The 18,392-nt window shown below is 67.5% G+C and overlaps 7 protein-coding genes across 7 annotated transcripts in view; 5 read left to right on the top strand and 2 right to left on the bottom strand.

The window, feature by feature from the left end:
• Window positions 1-231, top strand: part of EMIHUDRAFT_245327 (hypothetical protein) — a gene marked incomplete at both ends in the record, with an annotated part of 4,137 nt that extends 3,906 nt beyond the window's left edge. Inside the window, one exon of the mRNA XM_005768489.1 lies at window positions 175-231. Coding sequence (XP_005768546.1) covers window positions 175-231 — 57 coding nt within the window. The remainder of the gene's footprint in view (window positions 1-174) is intronic.
• Window positions 232-1,086: 855 nt separating this feature from the next.
• EMIHUDRAFT_119137 (hypothetical protein) lies at window positions 1,087-1,877 on the bottom strand (the record flags this gene model as incomplete). The annotated part of the gene is made up of 2 exons (XM_005768488.1): window positions 1,087-1,170; window positions 1,233-1,877. The coding sequence occupies 2 exons, from the start codon at window positions 1,875-1,877 to the stop codon at window positions 1,087-1,089; spliced, it is 729 nt and encodes a 242-aa protein (XP_005768545.1).
• A 1,156-nt stretch (window positions 1,878-3,033) lies between these two features.
• Window positions 3,034-7,413, top strand: EMIHUDRAFT_470467 (hypothetical protein; the record flags this gene model as incomplete). Its single annotated transcript, XM_005768487.1, has 7 exons — window positions 3,034-3,174; window positions 3,276-3,732; window positions 3,952-3,979; window positions 4,270-4,579; window positions 4,696-4,761; window positions 5,027-5,086; window positions 5,198-7,413. 7 exons carry the CDS (start codon window positions 3,034-3,036, stop codon window positions 7,163-7,165), a joined length of 3,030 nt encoding a protein of 1,009 aa, XP_005768544.1. The 3' UTR covers window positions 7,166-7,413.
• A 791-nt stretch (window positions 7,414-8,204) lies between these two features.
• EMIHUDRAFT_245323 (hypothetical protein) lies at window positions 8,205-10,364 on the top strand (the record flags this gene model as incomplete). Its single annotated transcript, XM_005768486.1, has 5 exons — window positions 8,205-8,244; window positions 8,985-9,571; window positions 9,647-9,716; window positions 9,905-10,218; window positions 10,347-10,364. The coding sequence occupies 5 exons, from the start codon at window positions 8,205-8,207 to the stop codon at window positions 10,362-10,364; spliced, it is 1,029 nt and encodes a 342-aa protein (XP_005768543.1).
• Window positions 10,365-11,294: 930 nt separating this feature from the next.
• Window positions 11,295-14,182, top strand: EMIHUDRAFT_245322 (hypothetical protein; the record flags this gene model as incomplete). Its single annotated transcript, XM_005768485.1, has 7 exons — window positions 11,295-11,314; window positions 11,466-11,603; window positions 11,671-12,291; window positions 12,364-12,540; window positions 12,865-12,960; window positions 13,770-13,902; window positions 14,132-14,182. The coding sequence occupies 7 exons, from the start codon at window positions 11,295-11,297 to the stop codon at window positions 14,180-14,182; spliced, it is 1,236 nt and encodes a 411-aa protein (XP_005768542.1).
• A 2,038-nt stretch (window positions 14,183-16,220) lies between these two features.
• On the top strand, window positions 16,221-17,081 carry EMIHUDRAFT_445480 (hypothetical protein). The gene is made up of 2 exons (XM_005768484.1): window positions 16,221-16,275; window positions 16,447-17,081. The coding sequence occupies exons 1-2, from the start codon at window positions 16,243-16,245 to the stop codon at window positions 16,978-16,980; spliced, it is 567 nt and encodes a 188-aa protein (XP_005768541.1). The 5' UTR covers window positions 16,221-16,242; the 3' UTR covers window positions 16,981-17,081.
• Window positions 17,082-17,160: 79 nt separating this feature from the next.
• On the bottom strand, window positions 17,161-18,138 carry EMIHUDRAFT_459209 (hypothetical protein). The gene is made up of 4 exons (XM_005768483.1): window positions 17,961-18,138; window positions 17,615-17,876; window positions 17,405-17,483; window positions 17,161-17,326 (listed from the first exon to the last, which is right to left on the bottom strand). Exons 1-4 carry the CDS (start codon window positions 18,079-18,081, stop codon window positions 17,279-17,281), a joined length of 510 nt encoding a protein of 169 aa, XP_005768540.1. The 5' UTR covers window positions 18,082-18,138; the 3' UTR covers window positions 17,161-17,278.
• Window positions 18,139-18,392: the final 254 nt, after the last annotated feature.

Raw genomic sequence — 18,392 nt, 5'->3', positions numbered from 1 at the left:
AGTGAGGTGGTCTCCCAGTCTAGCGCACCTCGCGCCCGGCGGGCGGCGACCTGTCCGTCCACCGACCCCTCCGCCCGCGCGTGCCAACGCCGCCTCCACCGCCGAGTCGAAGAGCCGATGTAGACCCGTCGTCCGTCCACCGTGTGGTACGCCGCGAAGCGGCCCGACGCCCAGGGAAGTCGGCAGCCGCGCGAGCCCGACGCCTGCTCCTGCTTGCGCACGCCTGCGTAGCCGGTGCTGCTGCGACTCGAGAGGTGCAGCCGCCAGCCCTGCGCCTCTGTCACCACCGCCGGCGCCTCCCCCGCGGGGCCCATGTGGGATGGACCTGCGAAAGCGCGGGGAAGGGAGAGTGCATTCAGAAGGCAGAACCTGAGCACAAGTGGGGGGCTTGCTCGCGAGCCTTGACTTGCATCGACTTGATTACAACGCGGAGCCATCGCGGGTAGCCAGAGGCGGCGGACCGATCAGCATGGGCGGCGTGTCATTCTGCAGTCGATCGCCGCCGAGCGGCATAGCGGCGCCGTCGCGGGTAACCAAAGGCGGCGGGACGGCGGGAGAGGGCGGTGGTGCGGGCGGTGATGCTGATGATGTGGCCATTGGCCGCCGCCGCGTCCTCTTTGCGAGCGCTCTCGACTTCCGTCCCTTTTTACGAAGTGTTGGTGTCTCCGTCTTTCACCGGGTCAGACCACTTGCTGTCGCCCGTCTACTTGGGTTTGTCTGGCTCGTTCGCCACCGTGAGCCCAGCTACACCGTCTGGTCTTGCGCAAGCACATACGTGTTGGATCCTTTTCACACACAATAAAATGTGTGTGGCGCCGCGCGTTGGATGCTCTGACCTCTGTGGGGCGGCGTTGTTTTGGGGCGTGTTTTGAGAAACTTTAACAAAGTAACAAATACCCACAAAAGGAGTCGAGACGGCGGGACGCGACGCCGCGTGCGCCGGCCTGAACTGCGCTCTATCTTCCGGCGCGACCGCGGCGAACGGAGAACCCGCCGCCGCTGACGGTCGACGCCTTCATGTGCTGTGCGCAGGGGCCGGTTGCACTCGGTGTCGCGCGAGACGCTAACCTTTGAGTAGGGCCTCCTCTACCCCGCGACGGCGACCGGCTCGTACCGCTGCTCGCCCAGCGCGAGCGGCTCCGCGAGCACCTCGAGTGGCACGCCGAGCGCCTACGGGGAAGGCGCAGGGAAGGTTCGCGGACGGGTCGTTGACACAGCACGCCGGCCGGCACCCGCGCCTCTGCAAAGACCGAGTCGGGGGCGCCCTCCTCCGACGCCTCCTCCAGCTGCCGGAAGGCCTGCACTAGGTACTCGCTGCTCAGCGCGCCCGACGGCAGCACCGCCTTTGCGCCGAGCACGAGGGTCGGGATTCCGCTCACGCCCAACCTGCGCAGCATCTGCTGCGCTTCATTGATCTCGGCGACGCCCTCCTCGCTCGCAAGGAAGGCCTCCGCCGCCGCTGGATCCACGCCCGCCGTCTCCTGCGCCACCTGCACGAGCATCCTCCGGTCGTTCAGCTTCTGGCCGAGCTCAAAGTGCCGGTGGTTGAGCGCGCTGTACAGGGCCTCCGCCGCCGTGACGCCCTTGCGCTTGGTCACCCACTGCACGAGGCGGTGCGACGCGAGCGTGCTGGAGGCGACGCGGTCGAGGTCGAAATGCTCGATGCCGACCTCGCGGCCGCGCTCCTTGAGGCCGTGACGCCGCTTTTGCGCCGCAAAGCCCGCCGCGCCGCTCCACTTCCGCAGCAGCCGCTCTCGGTTCGTCTCCTGAAAGTCCTCGCTCGTGTCGTAGTCTGGCTCGAGGAAGAAGGGAACGCGGAGCACGCTGAACTGCACCGGCTTGCCCGACCGCATCGGCCGCTCGCGCACCTCCTGCATCGCATTCTGCAGGTGGCGCTTGCCGATGTACCCGTTGGGTCACATCGTGTCGGAAATTAGCTCGACGGTGATCCTCGGCAGTGCGCTGCTGCTGGCGCTGGCGGCTCCACGGGCACGGGCGCAACCCAGACCCGTCGCCGCCGCCCGCAGCCTCGCCTTCTCCGCCACCCTCAGCCTCGCCGCCGCGAGCATGGGGCCGAGATTTCTTTTTCGGTGGTGTCTCTAAGGCTTTTCCCTTTTCGTTGTATATGCTCTGGCTGACAGGGTTTGCGATGAGGAGCGACCCGATCACCACTAACCGCGGAAGCGCTTTCAAGAACTCTGCGACTGTTTCGAAGGTAGTGCGCCAGAAAGAAAGAAAGAAAAGAGCCAGAAATGGGTGCGCTTCTCAGCTCCCCGGCCCTGGATGTGCGGTTGCCGATTGCACTCCAAGTGCTCCAAGAAAGGAGGGATAGGGGAGGAGGACAGGGTCCACACCTGCACGAGCAGGATTTTGGAAGGACGATCCGGGGGACAGGTGGGCTCTCCTGCTCCTGACAAGGGACACGACAGGCTCGCAGCGCGGTGCACGGTGGAATCCCAACTCCACTTGGCGGTCTCATCTCAGTCTGGCGACCTTCCTCCGGCTTCTCACCGGCAGTCTCTCACTACCGCGGGCACACTGACACAGGGGTGGCAGGGGCGGCGGCATGAGTCTCCCACATACTATGCGGGCCTCACTTGAGGTGCGGCCTGCGCGTGTCCTCGGCCTCCTCGCCCTGTAGCCTGTCGGGGAAAATTTGAGGGGGGAGGGGAAGGGGCTGTGTGTCTGTGCATGCATGTGTGTGTGCGTGTGTGCGTGTGTGCGTGTGCGTGTGCGTGTGCGAGCCGCCGCCCTGAACGCCACGAGCGCGCCGCGAGCGCCGTAGCGCCGGCGAGCGCCGTCGGCAGCGCGCGACCGCCACCCAAAAGTGGAGGTACATCAGGAGCCGCAGCCGGCCTGCTCTATCCACCCCGCAGCCGCGGTGGCGCGACCGGACCGCGGTTCGCGCCAGCGAAAAGAAAACTTCAAAATTCTTTGCGACCGGCTTTTAGAAAATTGTTTTCGAGGCTCGAATCCAGAATTCTTTTCGAACTGGGCGCCGCTAGGGCACCTTGCGCCGGCGCCCGGTCGAGCATGCCGCGATCGAAGCTGGCCACGCTCGGCAAAGCACAGGCGGCACTGAGCCGTCGCGGACGCGAGACCTTCTCCTTCCGCTTCGACGTCGAGATTGGTAACGTCGCAGGCCTCGAGGCGCTCGAGGGCTCCGCAGTCGCAGTGCAGGCCAGCGGCGCCAGCCTGCACGCGCGCTCTCGCGTGCACCCAGGGCGGCCACCGCCCCGCGGCAGAGCTGATCCGTTCCGGTCCGACCCTCGCAGATAGCGCGCGCCACCAAAGTGGTGACCACCCGCGCGCTTCCCGTCGGCGGCGGCGGCGTGGTCGCCTTTGGGCAGAGCCTCTCGACGGTGGCGACGCTCTATGCGTCCAAGAAGCTGTCTCGCTCCTTCTCGGAGAAGAACTTTCGCCTCTCGCTCGTCGTCGCCGCGGGCGGAGCCAAAAAGAAGGAGCTCGCCCACGCCGACGTCAACCTCGCCGGCCTCGCGACGCGGGGCGGCCCGCCGGCAAGAACAGAGCAGCTTGTGCGGCTCGGGTCCAAGGCGGTGCCCGCGGCGACGTGTGAGATGGTGGTGGTGGCGACCCAGCTGGCGCAGCTCGACGACGACGAGATCTCGATCACCTCGGCGATGCCCGGCTGCTCCTCCGCCGCCTCGAGCGCCTCGAGCCGGACGTGGGGCAGAGGCGCCGACTCAGAGCAGGCGCACCCCTCTAGCAGCGGTGGCGACTGCAGTAGTGGCACGCGCCGTCCTCGGTCGCTGCGCCTCTCCCGCTCGCCCTCTCGCTCGCCCTCCCGCTCCGCTCACGCCGCCCGCGCCTCTCGCCCCTCCCGCAGGACCTGCGCGGCTTCGAGGCGCCTCGCCGTCACTCCTCCCTCTCCTCTCTCTTCCGGGATCTCGCACCAGCCTCCTCAGCAGGCTTGTCGGACCCTTGGTGTAGGAGCTCGCCCTCGCACCGCGCGGCATCGGTGCGGCTGCAGACGACGAGTCGGCCGGCGACGAGAGCGAGCGGCTCGGCCAGATGCGCTCGATGCGCTCGGCGATGGTGTCTCGCCAGCTGAAGCGCGCGGGCGGGAGCGAGGCCGAGGTGCGAGAGGGGAGGCTGGCACAGCTTCGGGCAGCGAAGGCGGAGCGGGAGCGGCGGCGTGCGCTCGGGCTCGACCCGTTCGTCGGTGGGGAGGAGGAGCCGGCGGCCGGCGGGGGCGCTGCCAAGGCTCCGCCGCCGCCGCCGTCGCGCGTCGCAAACCCGTTTGGGGAGGAGGAGGATGGAGGAGGAGGAGGAGGAGGAGTACGAGCGGCCGTTTGGGCTCTCGAGCCGGCTGTCGGAGGAGGAGACGCACGAGGGCGGCTGGATCGACACGCCGCCAAAGCCGAGCGGTGGCGGGCCGGCGGCCACGCGAAGCCCGTTTGACGCGAAGCCAGAGGAGGAGGAGGAGGAGGAGGAGGAGGAGGCGCCTGCGCCGTCGGCCGAAGTGTCGCAGGCGCCGTTCCAGCGTGCCGTGGCGGCGGAGACAGACGGCGCCGCGCGACACTTCCAGGCGGAGGAGGGGGAGGGCTGCAGCCCGGAGGTGCGTCCCTTTCGGAGAGACGGCTCCGCCCCTCGATCAGATGCACGCACCTCGTCCGGCTGGACCGGCGCCGGTGGTGGCACCGGTGAGGCGTCCCCGCCTCTCGCTCCCCGCAGGTTGCCACCTCGGGGTACAGCTCGTCCTCGTCCGCCCCGTGCGACGCCTCGTGGTCTCGCGACACGGTCGGCTCGCTGCGTGCCCGACTCGACCTCGCGCTGCTGCGGCAGCAGGCGCCCTGCCCTGCCTCGAGCACGTCGCTGCCTCGAGCGAGACTCGAGCAACCTCGCTCCCGCGCACTCCTCGCTCCCACACCCCTCTCACCCACCCTCTCTCCCACCCGCCCCTCCTCCCAGTCACTCTGTCCCCCACCCCCGCTCCCTCGCCCCTCCCCTCCCACCCCTCGCCCCTCCCCTCACCCCTCCCCTCGCCCCTCCCCTCGCCTGTCAGACGGCCGAGGACGAGCTGCACACGGCAAGGAGCGGCCAGGCCGAGGCAGAGGCGCAGCTCGTCCGGCTGTGAAGAGCGTCTCTTCACATCTCCAGCTGTGAACAGGCCGAGGCAGAGGCGCAGCTCGTCCGGCAGTGAACAGCGTCTCTTCACACCTCCAGCTGTGAACAGGCCGAGGCAGAGGCGCAGCTCGTCCAGCTGCGCGACGAGGCGAAGCAGACTGCGGACGGCTACACGGCGGCGGAGGCGGCGGCGGAGGAGGCGCGCGCGCGAGCGAGCGAGCTCGAGTTGCTGCTCGGCGAGGGCGGCGCCCCCGAGGCGATGGAGCTGGCTGCGCTGCGCGCGTCGCTGCGCGAGGCGCAGGCCGAGGTTGCGAGGCTGTCCAGGGAGAGGGAGCAGCTGGGCGCCGAAAAGGCGGCGGCGGAGGCGGCGGCGGCGGCGGCGGCCGCGGAAGCAGCAGAGGAGGTCGCCGCGCTCCGAGTGTTTGGGGAGGAGCAGCAGGAGCTCGCACGGCGGGCGGCGGCGGAGAACGGCGTCGCCGCCTCTCTCGGCCGCGCCAAGGGCGAGAAGACGCCGCGCGAGCGGATGGCTGAGGCGGAGGCGGACGCCACCGCCGCCTCGCTCCGGGCCGACAAGGCTGAGGCGGCGGCCGCAGCAGCAGTCGCGGCGGCTGCAGCAGCGGCCGCGGCGCAGGCGGTGGCCGAGGCGGCCGCGGCCGAGTCGAGCTCGCGCGCGGACGCCGCCGAGCGGAGGCAAGCCGATGTGGAGGCGGAGTCGGCCGCCGCCGCCGCCACCGCGGCGGCGGCGGGGACGGCGGCAGGGACGGCGGCGGCGGCGGCGGCGGCGGCGGCGGCGGCGGCCGAGTCGCGAGCCTCTGCGGCCGAGAAGGAGAAGGAGGAGGCGGAGAGGCGGCTGAGCGCTCTGGCGGAGGCGGTGCAGCGCGCTGTTCGAGGTGGGGAGAGCGAGTCGGACGGCGGGGAGGGCGGCGGCGGGGAGGGAGCAGTCGAGCTGCGGGACGGCGAGCTGACTGAGCTTGTCAGCCGGCTGGAGGCGCTGTCGGCTGCGGCGGTCGTGGGCGCCGCCGACGTCCGCCACTGGCAGGCGGAGGCGGAGCGTGCGCAGGCGGAGGCGGAGCGTGCGCAGGCGGAGGCGGAGCGTGCGCAGGCGGAGGCGGAGGAGCAACGGGAGCGAGCCGCGACGGCCGAGGCGGCAGCTGACTCCGCAGCGGCCGGGGCCGCGGCCGGGGCGGCGGCTGGGGCGGCGGCCGAGGCGGCGGCCGCCGAGGCGGCTGCGGCGAAGGAGGCGGCCGAGGTGGCTGCAGCGGAAGCGGCGGAGGCGGCGGAGGCGGCCCTGGAGGAGGCGGCCGCAGAGGCGGCGGAGGAGCGGCGAAGGGCGGAGGCGGCGGAGGCGGCGCTGGAGGAGGCGGAGGCTGCGCTGGTGGCGGCGCAGGCGGCGCAGGCGGCGCAGGCGGCGCAGGCGGCGCAGGCGGCGCAGGCGGCGCAGGCGGAGGAAGCAGCACAGGCGAGGCAACCGGCGGCGCAGCCGGCAGAGGCTTCGCGGGAGGAGGCGGCTGCAGAGGCTGCTGCGAGCGGGGAGGAGACGCTTTCCCCTCCGCGCGGGGTCCGTGGTCTCTCCGACCTCGCGGCGCGGCTCGAGCAGGCGGGCGGGCTCGACGACGCGTCCAACTCCGAGGGGGAGGAGGGCGCGTCGGAGGGGGGCGACACGGCGGACGAGGAGGAGTCCGCGGACGGGGAGGAGGGCGGGCGGGGGGGCGGCGCTGCTGGGGCGGGGCGCAGCGGGGCGGACTTCCTCACAAAGGCCACCGACGATTTGTGGGCGGCTGCCGTCATCAGCCGCGCCGCTCGCAACTGGCTGATTGGGTTCCGCCGCCGGCTGGCCGAGGCGCTGGTGATGGCCAAGCTGCGGATTGCGGAGCTCGAGTTCGAGGCGGACGAGGCGCGAGGAAAGTCGCGTCGGCTCGCGGCGCAGCTCGAGGCTGCGAGCAGCGCCGGCGGCGCCGAGGCGCTGCAGCGGACCAACCAGCTCGAGGCGGCGTTGGCCGAGGCGGAGGCGGACAACGCGAAGCTGCGGCGCGATCGGCTGGCGATGCTGACCAACGGAAAGGCGAGGAGCGGCTGAGCCTTGTTTCGCATCGTTCGGGAGGCAGTGGCGTATTTTGTCCAGACGCGCCCGTGCTGTGTGGGCCCCGGGCCGGGGTGTCGCGGGATTCTCTCTTCACTTCTCTCTTCTCACGGCTCGTGACGACGCACCGGGTGCAGCACACCACGCCAAGCCGAGCGACCATGTGCGCGCGCGCTGTGCACACCGCACTCATCATTCTCATCTTGTGTAACACTTCTCGCATGCGAAATTGAATGTTGAAAACGAGGCTCTCGAGAGTGTGTGGTGTGTCGCTGGACACGTTGTTTTTGTCCACACTGGTGTTGCTGTTGGGGGGGGGGTGTAAGGGGTACGGCTTTAGTAGTCTAAGTTCTGAGCCTCGTCCCTCGAGGCTGAGCGGGTCTAAGTGTGCCGCGGCACGCTGGGGTGCTTACGCGGTCTAAGATCAGCGAGAGCCTCTTACACGGGCTAAGTCTGCCGTGGCACGGCCTGGCTCCCACCGAGCACCGTGATCAACGACGGCGCTGCCTCCCTCAAATTTTCTTCGCCTGCGGCGGGCGCCTACTAATCCGAATCGATCCTTCTCATGCTCACAGCAATCGTCGCCTCAGCATCCTCCTCTTCCGATTCTCGTTGCTGCTTCTTGAGCGCAATCTTCGCGACGTCTAGCCAAAAACAAACGAATGTCAGAGAAGCCTGTGCATGCGCTGGTCCTCTTTGAACGATCCGCGCGTGAGGTAGCATAGGGCCTTGTTGGCAGCAGCCAGCTTGTTGAGCTGCTTCGTTGCGATGAGCTGATTGGGATCGCAGAAGTGCATGCCAAGCACCATCGTCCGCACTGCCATTGGCATGCCGCGCCCGGAGTTGGCCTGGTGTCGTTTAAGTTCATGACCCCCAGGGTGCGAGAGGAAACATACATCAGCCTAACGCATAATCCCACATTATAGGACATTAGGGACTGCCATATTCTCTCAACGGAGTGGAGACAACGCCCCGTGCCCGTCGCGACGATCCTCGTAGTCTTGAGCACTTGAGCACTTGATAGGGTCGATTCCGCATGGTACGGGACCCCTCGATCGTCTCGCCCTCCCTCACTGGTGTGTTCATTGGGGGGGTCATAACAAACACGGTACAGGATCGAGGTGCACGCTGCTGAGGGACCCCAGAGGGTACGAGCAGTAGTCTCGCAAGTGTTGACTGTTGTCACGCCGCCCCGCGGCTGTGTCTCCGCCCTGCACGCGCCACGGGACAGGCGGGGCGTCGGGGGCCGCCGGCCGCAAATTTTTTTTCGGGCGGAATTTTCAGCTAAGACCTAAGTGCCTCGCCGTCCTCGCACGCAGGAGTCGCTTAGGCGGCTCCCGTGGTGTACCTGTGTTAGTGCCAGTGCGCGCCAGTCCCGCGCCTAGTGTCGTGCGAGGGGGGAGTTAAAATTCTTTTGGTGTACCTGTCGTTAGTGCTAGTGCGCCAGTCCCGTGCACCAGTCCCGTGGACCCGTGCCCAGTGTCATGCAGAGAGCGTCGTAAAATTCTCGCGCGAAAGCAAGAGTCGAACTAACCCCACCCCGCTCGTGGTATCGTAAAATTCTCGCGGCGCAAGCAAGAGTCGAACTAACCCCACCCCGCTCGTGAGGTCGTAAAATTCTCGCGGCGCAAGCAAGAGTCGAACTGTAGAGCCAGGAAGCAGATGGCGCGCGCACATGACATTCCGCCGCTGAGCCTTTACGAGGCCTTCCGAGCTCGCCGCCAGCGTCGCCGCCGCCGCCGCCGCATCCAGTCTGCACGTAAGGGTTCCGCGGCGCTTGAGGTGTCTCTCGACGAGAACGGCAGGATACGCGTAGGCAGCACCACCGGCGGCGCCTCGCCGCGAGACGTCGCGCCGGACTACTCGACACGAGTCTGGCGGTCCGTGCTTCCCGCCGCTGCGATCCCGCGCCTCGCCGAGGATTGCGCCTCCGCGTACCTCAAAGTCAAGACGACGACGCGTAATCGCGGCATCGAGTACGAGACGAACGCAACCTACTGGATCGGAGCCTCATGCGCGCCGAGGACTGCGCTCGAGGCGGTGGCGCTCGACATCTTCCGGCACCACTCGCGCGGTGTGCGGTTCGACGCCTCCTCGTCTGGCGCCGAGTGGTGGACGCAGGTCGTCGATGAGGAGCTCGACATCCCCTTCCACTGGGACAGAGACTACGAGCTGCAGAAGGAGGAGGGCGTCTGCCTGCATCCGCACGTCGCCTCCGTCACCTACCTCACCGGCCTCGGCGGAGCTCCCACGCTCGTGCTGCCCGTCGCCTCGCCCGTGCTCGCTGCCGATCTGCCGGCAGCCTGTGCAGGGAGGGTCCGATCAGCCTCGGCTTGCCACCCGGCCGCGGGATTCCACCTCTCGTTCGACGGGCGGCTGCTGCACGGCGCCCCGGCGGCGCTCGTCGACACCGCCGCCGCCGCCGCTTCGCCTGCCGCCGCCGCCTCGCCTGCCGGGGGGCCGGTCGGCGGCGGGAAGAGCGGCGGCCGGCTGGAGGGGAAGCGGGTGACGCTCCTGGTCAACGTGTGGCTCAACTGGAAGCCTGGCGGTGCGCTGCTAGACTCGCCTCTCGCAGACCCCCGCGCCCCTCTGCCTCCGCACCTCTCTCGAGGCGCCTCTCTCGCCTCTGAAGCGCCTCCCTCACCCCGCGGCCGCGCCTCGGCCGGCAGGCGCCTAGACACTTCCTAGACACTTCCTAGACACTTCCTAGACACTTCCTGGTGCCTCGGCCGGCAGGCGCCGACCCGCTGCACGAGGAGGTTGCGCGCACTCTCTCCGCGGCGAGCGTGCCGCTGTCGTGGCGGCATCCGTGCGAGCCGAGCGCGCGGCGGCTGGGGAAGAGGGCGAGAGGGGACGGGAGGACGCCGAGCGAGGGGGGCGAGGGCGGTGCGCACGAGTGGACGCTGCGGGGCTACGGGAGGGATGCGGAGAGCGAGGGGGCGGGCATGGCCCTCACCCTCCCGGTCTCGGAGCACTGGACGCGCGGCGAGGCGGGCGGGCTGGTGTCGTTTAGCTGGGGAGGAGGGGTTAAGGCGGTGCTAGCGAGTCGAGTATGACCTTGACATGACTCGATGATCTTGAGTCCTCGAGCTTGAGTCATGAGTGTTGAGACTGTCCCTTCTGTCCTGCAAGGCGAGAAATTTTGCACATGACACATGACCACATGATACGGCTTTAGAACATGTGCATAGCGTGATTTTTGAGTCAGAGTCCGCGCAGAGATCAGAGTTACAGAGACAGAGTTCTCGCCAATGTCCTTGCGGCGAGATTGTTAGGGGAAGGCAGGTGGGGGAAGGCAGGTGAAGCCGGTGTGGGGAGTGCGACGGAGTGGGCGGTGTGGCTAGGGTGTGGCGCGGTCAAGGCCTCGTCCCAAGCGCCGCGCCGGCGCCGCCGCGCGCGGGCCGCGCTTGGCAAGAGCCGGGTCTCGCGCGGGTCTCGTGCGGTCGTGTCGTGGCACGTGGCTCGTGTGCGTGTCGTGGCACGTGGCTCGTGTGCGTCGTGGCACGTGGGAGAGCCGCGGGCCGTGTGTCACCCGCAACAAAGTTTCAAAGAGTCAAGCACGAGAAACATTATATTGATGTGTTGCTGAATCGGCCAAGAAAAATAAGCGGCTCGGCAGGCCCATTCGCGAGTGTCTCCGCGGCTGTATGAGGTTTTGTTCTTTCCACTGTGGTGTGCGACCGCCTGTCCCGAGAGATTCACTTTGTGAAAATCTTTTCCCTTTCCTTCAGCAGTCACAGTTGGACCAGTCGGGGGATGGTTACGACAGCAGCAATGACAGCAGCAACGACAGCAGCAACGACAGCTGGTGACAGCTGGTGACAGCTGGTGACAGCTGGTGACAGCTGGTGACAGCTGGTGACAGGTAGGTGTCACTGTCGCTGTCGTTTGCTGTCATGACAGCTCCCAGCTGTCGTGACAGCGGCTAAATCTCATTTTGTTTGTTAGGTCGTGTGACAGCGGCTAACCGTCATGACGTGAACTTTCCATAGTCTCTCCGGCCTCAAATTCTTTTCCCTGTGTTAGTGCCAGTGCGCGCCAGTCCCGTGCCCCGTGTTGTGCGAGGGAGTTTGGTTGTAAAATTCTTTTCCCTTTGAGCATCAGCCTGGCCGGTAGGGACGTGCGCATGGATGGAGACGCAGTCACGTGCGGCGTCAAGGACAGCGCGCGAGTACATCAGCCTCGCCCTATCATTCTCCGCCTCGGTCGCCCTGATCGCCATCTGCTCTGTCGGGTGCGTCCGATGAGTCGAGCGCCAGCGAGCATGGTAGCTCACACGCCCCGGCTCTCGTCGTAGGTTCTGCCCCGACGTCCCGGCCCTTGTGCCGGTTGCCTTGAGCTTTGGCGCAATGGTTCTGTGCAATGGCGTGCTACGCTTTGTGCTACGGCTCGACCGAGTGACGCAGTCAGCGATGGAGGAGAGCCCCCCCATCAGGTCTCTTGGCTCTCTCGCGACCCAATGCTCACAGCGCAATGCCCCAAAACACAAGTTCCCCTCACAGGCTTGCACGCTGTCTCGGCCTGCTGCTGACTCTCCCTCTCGCCATTGCACTCGCCGCCCTCACGTGGCCGAACATCTGCGTGTCGCTGGCGTGCGACAGTGACGCCATGGGTGACTTTGCCTCCGGCGAAGACCTGGGTGATGGCGACGGCGGCTCCGGATCGGGGTGCGACCGCGGCCTCTTCGTGAGCAGCCTCGTCGCCTCGGTCTTCTACTTTGCCTTGCTGGCGGTCGTGATGGGGGCGACGTTAATGGTGAGGCTCGTCGGTTCATCGAATGGCCAAGCCCTCCCGACTGCCAAGGCTCGTGTTGTTCCGGAGCCAATCTTCGCGCTGCGGATGCCGGAGATGGCAGTGGAGGTCGAGGAGAAGCTTCCCAGCTCGCGCCCAACCCGAGGCAAGGTGGTGGAGGTCGAGACTTACGACGTAAATTCGCGGCGGATCTCGCACCGGGACGCTGTGGTGGAGAGGCCGGGCGGCGGCTCTGGCAGGCTGAGCGCCGCCTCGGGCCGAATGAGCGCCGCAGCGGGCCGCGCCTCGGGCTGGGACGACGAGATTGTTTCCAATTCCACGGAGGACTCGGACGGGGATGAGATGGCCCCGCCCGAGAGACCTGTGGGGATGTCAGCGGCGGCGGCGGCGGCGGCGGGGCAACGGCCCTTGGCCATCTCGCGCCGCGACATGATCCTCTCGAGGGAGGGTCCGCGCACGTCTGTCGCCGCGGCCACGCCGCGGCAACTGATGCAGAGGCGCAGCGAGGCACAGCCCCGCGCCACACCGCCACCGGCGCCTTCTGCAACGTTGCTGCAGGACGATATCGTCTCCAACAGTACGGAGTCGGAGAGCGACGAGCCGGAGAACACATCGCCCCGGTATTCGCACCAAGAGGAGCTCATTCAGAGGGAGAGCGACGATACGGCGCCATCTCCGCGATCGCAATCTCCACGCTTCTCGCACCGCGAGGAGCTCGTGCCGAGACCATCTCCGAGATTACAATCTCCAAGATCGCAATCTCCACGCACCTCGTACCGCGAGGAGCTCATAAAGAGACCACGAGGCACAGCGGCGGCGGCGGCAGCAGCAGCAGCGCCGGCGCCAGCGCCGGCTCCTCCCCCCCCCGGCGTCGTCGATAACACCCCTTTCCACGGCTCGAGCGCGAAGGCAAGGGCCGCCGCTTGGGACGTACATGTCGCCAGGGCCTCCCAGGGCTCGCAGGCGCCACAGGCGAGCAGAGGGTGGTCGCTCCAACGCGAGGAGAGCGTCCTCTCCAACGCGACTGAGTCAGACGACGGGTGAGCGGGAACATACACGCGACGAGAGACACTGTGCAATCTGTCGTATGTATTTGCGCGTGCAGGAGGAGATTTTTAGCAATACCAATTTTTTGTCGCCAATGTTTTTTTTTGTCGCGTGCATCTCTGTGCACAAACGATTTATTTCTTACTTGACAGCTTTAGACGCTTACGAAGGGCGGGGCGGCGCCGTGGTTACGCGGCATCGTGGCATTTCGCGGGTCGGGATGGCGCCTCCCAGACTCACCCAGACTGCGATGGGCACATATCCAACTTCGAGCCCGGCAGGCGGCTTCACGAGATCTCATTTTTTAGCTAGCCTTCGATGTTAGAAAAAAAAACAGGGCCCACAGACATCCCGCACACCCGCCGCTCCCGCGCGCGCCCGCGAGAGCGAAGGATTTTTTTCAGCCCACACACCCGACAATCGGCCGAGCCCGAGTTTGCAGGCTCCTCCCCACGCGAGCCGTTCAAAGTGGAGAGAGCCCGGAGAAGAAACAAATCTCACTCAGCGCGCCCGCACCGCGCAACATTGCCTCCTCTTCTCTTCCACTTCTCCCAAATTGTGCCACTCCATGATCGCCGCTTTTCCCCCTTCTGCGCAGCGTGCGCAGCCTGTCGTGTCTGTGATCCGACCATGCAGCCTCCGCCTTTCGTCGCTGCCTTCTCCTCGCCAAACACGTGCGCTGCTCCGCGCCCGATCGATTGGCCACCTTTCCCCTCCTTGCCGCGTCGCGCTGCTGCCGTCGCCGCGGCTGCCTGCCGTTTGCCCAGCTCCCTCCCAACGTGCCCTGGCGTCGACCGCGCAGGATAAAGGAGCAGCAGCAGGCCTTCCAGGCGCTCAAGAAGATCTCGGGCAACACGCACACCGCCAAGGGCGGCCCCTCCAACATGGCTGTACTCATCGTGTGTGGGTTCATCGGCCCGCTGGTCACTGCTAAGGTGCGGGTCCTCCTTCCCTCGCCTCCCGCCCTGTCCCGTCCCGACGCGCCCCTCGCCTGATCTGGCGGTCGCAAGGGCAAAGAGGGCGCACTGCCGCTAGCCTCCCGAACCGATCCCTCCCCCTCCCATTCCCCCACCCACCCCACTCTTACTCCCATCCACCCTTCCCGCACCCACTTACCGCCTTGCTTCCTCACCCCTCCCCTCGGCACACCCCGCACGACTGCAGGGGATTCTCAACATGTGGTACGGCACCAACAAGTACCCCGCCCCCGAGTAAGACAGCGGCAGCAGCCCCGCGCGCCCTGGCAGTCGCCGGCTGGCTGCATGGAGGCGCCTCCCCAGCCGCTTGCTTCTGCCGGCGCGTGGTCCGGCACGCGGGCGATGCCCCTCGCCCGGAGGTCAGAGGGTGAGCGGGCGTATCTGACGGATTCACACTTGGCCGCGTCTTGTTTTGATCTTGTGAGTGTCGCAGCTGTGCTTGCTTTGTCTGTGTCTGTGGGAAGACGCGGGATCCAGGTTGTGTTTAGATTAGAGAGAGAGAGAGAGAGGGGGTGGGAAAGAAAAGAAAGAAAACAGACAACCCAAAGGAAGGATGGGAGGACGGCACGCCGCCACCACACAGGGATTTTAAGAGAGGGTGGGCGAGGGAAACAGCGCAGTGTTTCTCCTCTGCGCCGCCTCTCCCGAACGCACCTATGCCGCGCTCTCGCTCGCCGCGGCGCCGGTCAGACCACGACCGCCGCCGCGACTACCGCCGCGGTCGCAGCGACAGCCGCGACCGCCGCCGTGACCGCAGCGACAGCCGCGACAGGAAGCGGCGGCGGAGCCGAAGCCAGAGCAGTGGCCGCGACCGGCGGCGGCGGAGCCGTAGCCGTAGCCGGAGCGCGAGCCGCGAGCGCGACGGGGCGGGCGCCCGTGAGGAGCCTCCCAAGCCGGCTGCCGCCGCCGTCGACCCAAAAGAGGCGCGCCGGCGACGGCTAGAGGCACTCAAGGCGTCTGGTGCACTGAGCGCCGCGCCTGCCGCCGCGCCAGCCGCCGCGCCGGCACCGGCCGCCGCGCCAGCGACGGCGAGCCTCTTTGCGTCGGCGGAGGAGCTGCGTAGGCAGGAGGCCGCTTCGGAGGAGCAGAGGGCGGAGGAGCGGAGACAGAGGCTGGCGGCCGGCGGCGGCGGCGCTGCCCTGCGAGCCGCGTCTCTTGACGGGTCGATCTGTGAACAGGCTTCGGCAGATGGCGGTCGAGCTCGAGCAGGAGAAGCTCAAGGAGGTCCTCGGGTCCGCCGCCGGAGAGGCGAGCCGCAACCTCGGCACATCTCGGCTGATCTCGGTCTGGTCGGGGTACTCTCGGCTGATCTCAGTCAGACCTCGGTGTGACCTCGGTCGGATCTCGGACAATCTCCGTGCGCTCGTCAGGCGAGCAAGGTTTTTGCCGGGGGGGCGGCCGCTTCGGCTGCGGCGACGGCGGAGGAGGAGGAGGAGGATCCGCTCGACGCCTTCATGAGGACGCAGGTGGAGGCGAAGGCGAAGGAGGAGGAGGAGGCTGCGGCGCGGCACCAGACGGCGTGGCAGGCGCAGTTCGGGCACAAGGACGTGGAGGTGTCGGACAAGGTGGAGGAGGAGAAGAACATGAACCTGCACTGCTACGTCTGCAAGCAGTGGGGGCACACCAAGCGGGACTGCCCGAACAAGCGCTGCAACTACTGCGGCAAGCTGTAGCCGGGAGGAGCCGGGAGGAGCCGAGCCTGCTTCACACTGCGGCGGCCATGTCCACGGCCCGAGCAGAGCCAGGGCTCGCCTCCCCTCGAGCCTCCTGTGCCCCTCCTCTCCAGGCAAGCCTGGCCACATCAAGGAGGACTGCCCGAAGCTCAACGAGAAGATCGAGAAGCAGTTCGACGAGGACAAGGCTCGCAAGCGCGCAAAGCAGTACGCAAAGAAGAAGGAGAAGAAGGCGGCCGAGTGGGAGGAGAAGCTGCGCCAAAAGTCGGGCGTGGACGGCTTCGCGGTGCTGTACGAGATCCTCGGCCTCCCTCCCCGCAAGCTCGCGACCAAGGAGCAGATCCGGCGGCAGTACCGCCTGATGTCCCTCCGGCGCGCTCCAGCGCCAGGGGCGCGGGCGGTGCGGGGAGTGCGCTACTTGACGGGTGCCTGTGTGTGTGGGCAGGTACCACCCGGACAAGGTCCCCGACGAGGAGGTGGAGGAGGCCAAGGAGAAGTTCATGGCCATCCAGACGGCGCGCGAGCTTGCTCTGAGAGGGGTCGTCCCAGCCCTCCCCCAGCCCTGCCCCCAGCCCTCCCCCGCACCTGCCCCGGACCTCAGGCGTACGAGCTGCTCTGCGAGGGGATGGAGAACGGGGGGTCCGAGATGAAGGGCGCAGTCTTCTCGGGAGGCGAGCTCCGCACCGCTGCCACCCCGCCCGCCACGGGCTACGCCACCCTCCTCACCCCTCCCTCCTCACCCCTCCCTCCTCACACCTCCCTCCTCACACCTCCCTCCTCACACCTCCCTCCTCACACCTCCCTCCTCACCCCTCCCCGCTGTGGACAGGCGACCTGCAGTACGCCGGCCCGCCGGCCGCCGCCGCACCACCGCCACCCGCCGCCGAGGGAGAAGCTTCAACTTCCTCCGCCGCCACCGCCCCGCCCGCCGCCGCGTCCGCTGCCCCGCCCGCCGCCGAGCCGGCCGCAGCGGAGGCCGCAGCGGCGGAAGGCGCAGCGGAGGGCGCAGCGGCGGGGGCGGAGGCGGGCGGCGCAGGTGGTGGCGCGGTGCGTGCGGACGAGCCTCTCTTGCGGCCGGAGGAGCTGGCTCTGCTGCTTTGCGACGCGGCGCTGCAGCGCAAGCTGGCGGAGGTCGCGTCGCAGCCCGAGGCAGTGCTCGCCTTTCGGGAGGACGCCGTCCTGCTCGGCGTCCTCCTCTCCCTCGCCGAGCAGGGCTCTCCGGCCGGAGGAGGAGGAGGGGGCGGGGCGGCAGGGGGCACCCCGCAGCAGGTGGAAGTGGCGGACTGACAGCCGACAAGACACGCGCGGGGGCTGTGCGGGCTCAGATGCGCTTGGCTGGGCGCGTGCTTTGCATGGTCGGTGAACAGCACGTGGATATGCGCGAGCAGTGTCTCTCCGTCTCTCTCTCACCCGCCCCCCGGGCACCCCGCGCCGGATCGCCTCGATAACGCTCGTTGTATTCCCAAATCCCATGCCATGCAGGTCTTGCAGCAAAGTGGCAGCATGGCTGTATTCACGCAAAGAGTAGAGTGAGAGATCTATGTGCATGACATGTAGTCTGAGGTGGAAAAACGAGTACGTACACTCGCGTCTGACGAGGCGAGCGAGAGGTGAGAGAAGACGCGCGCGCGGTGTAACGTCTGAGCCGCGCGCCGCGGCCGTCACGCGACTCGCGCCTGGTGGTGGTGCGCTGTCCAACTGATGTACACCTACCAGGCGTGCAGATTGCGTGTTAGCTCTCTCGTCCAGCGCGCCTCTCTCTCTCAGCGGGGGTGATGCGCGCGCACCTGCCAACAGAGGGTGACGAGCGAGGTGGTGGCAGGCCGGACTGGCGTCGGGACGAGGCGGAAAGCGAGCAGGTTGTACCTGCCCACACACCGTCAAGGGGAGGAGACGCCAGTCACACCTCGGGACGGCGGAGGGCGAGCCGGCCGGCGAATCTCGTGTTGCAGCGGATGCATCTCTCTCGGATGTCTCTGGTGCATCTCGGGTCGCACGGCAGCCAGACGCGCAACTCGTTGAGGAGGACCGCCGGCATCGTGTCTCGCAAGGCAACCAGCACCTCGGGCAGCTGCTCTCCGCCGATCCTCAGCCGACAGCCGATGGAGAAGGAGTTGCCGACCGTGCCGAGCAGCGCGATGTCTGCCGCCGTCTTGGAGCACACCGCACGCGCCGTCGTGCCGGGCCACCGGGCGTCGAGCACAGCGTACACGCGAGGGTACACGAGCCCTGAAAAGAAGGCGCCGAGGGCGGCGGCGCCTGCAGCTCGCCTCACATCCATGCTGCTGAGCTCCAGGGCTGGCTGCGCAGTCGCTTCCGCGGCCGTGGCAGCGCCAGCCGTGCCTGGCCTTCGCCGCTCGATCGTCTGGGCGATGGCGTCGCCGCACGCGCCGAGCGTTCCGCCGATGAACCCGTGCAGAAGCTGCGGCCGCCTGCGAAGTGAGCGGTCAAGCCACCGGCGCATTGGCTGTCTCACACACACCTATGCCCGCGCGGACCACCGGCGCATTGGCTGTCTCACACACACCTACAGGCTGTGCGGTCGGTCCCAGACGGTTTTTTCTTCAGTGAGTTAGTGTTACACCTCCGAGCTTGGAGGACGGGCCCACACGCACACACACGCTGCACACGATTGGCTCGGGAGCCGACACGAGGCACACTCACCGGCCGTAGCACCGGGTCCGGACTGCTGGACACACAGCACATTGGCCTTTATACGTTTTTCTCGCCCAGTACTATCTATATTCTTTTTCCGTATTCTTTCCGTATTCTTGT

The sequence above is a fragment of the Emiliania huxleyi genome (genome assembly GCF_000372725.1).
Source record: "Emiliania huxleyi CCMP1516 unplaced genomic scaffold EMIHUscaffold_456, whole genome shotgun sequence".
NCBI classification, from domain to species: Eukaryota; Haptophyta; order Isochrysidales; family Noelaerhabdaceae; genus Emiliania; species Emiliania huxleyi.
Note: the sequence above shows the minus strand (reverse complement) of the source record. Positions and strands in the feature narration are given on the sequence as shown.

Coding starts and splice junctions, on each gene's coding strand:
- EMIHUDRAFT_459209 (XM_005768483.1), bottom strand. CDS start 18,081: ATGCGCCGGTGGCTTGACCGCTCACTTCGCAGGCGGCCGCAGCTTCTG. Junction 17,877..17,960: donor GATCGAGCGGCGAAGGCCAG/GCACGGCTGGCG, acceptor GGCGAGCTGCAG/GCGCCGCCGCCCTCGGCGCC. Junction 17,484..17,614: donor GAGTTGCGCGTCTGGCTGCC/GTGCGACCCGAG, acceptor GTGTGTGGGCAG/GTACAACCTGCTCGCTTTCC.
- EMIHUDRAFT_445480 (XM_005768484.1), top strand. CDS start 16,243: ATGGAGAACGGGGGGTCCGAGATGAAGGGCGCA. Junction 16,276..16,446: donor GGTCCGAGATGAAGGGCGCA/GTCTTCTCGGGA, acceptor CGCTGTGGACAG/GCGACCTGCAGTACGCCGGC.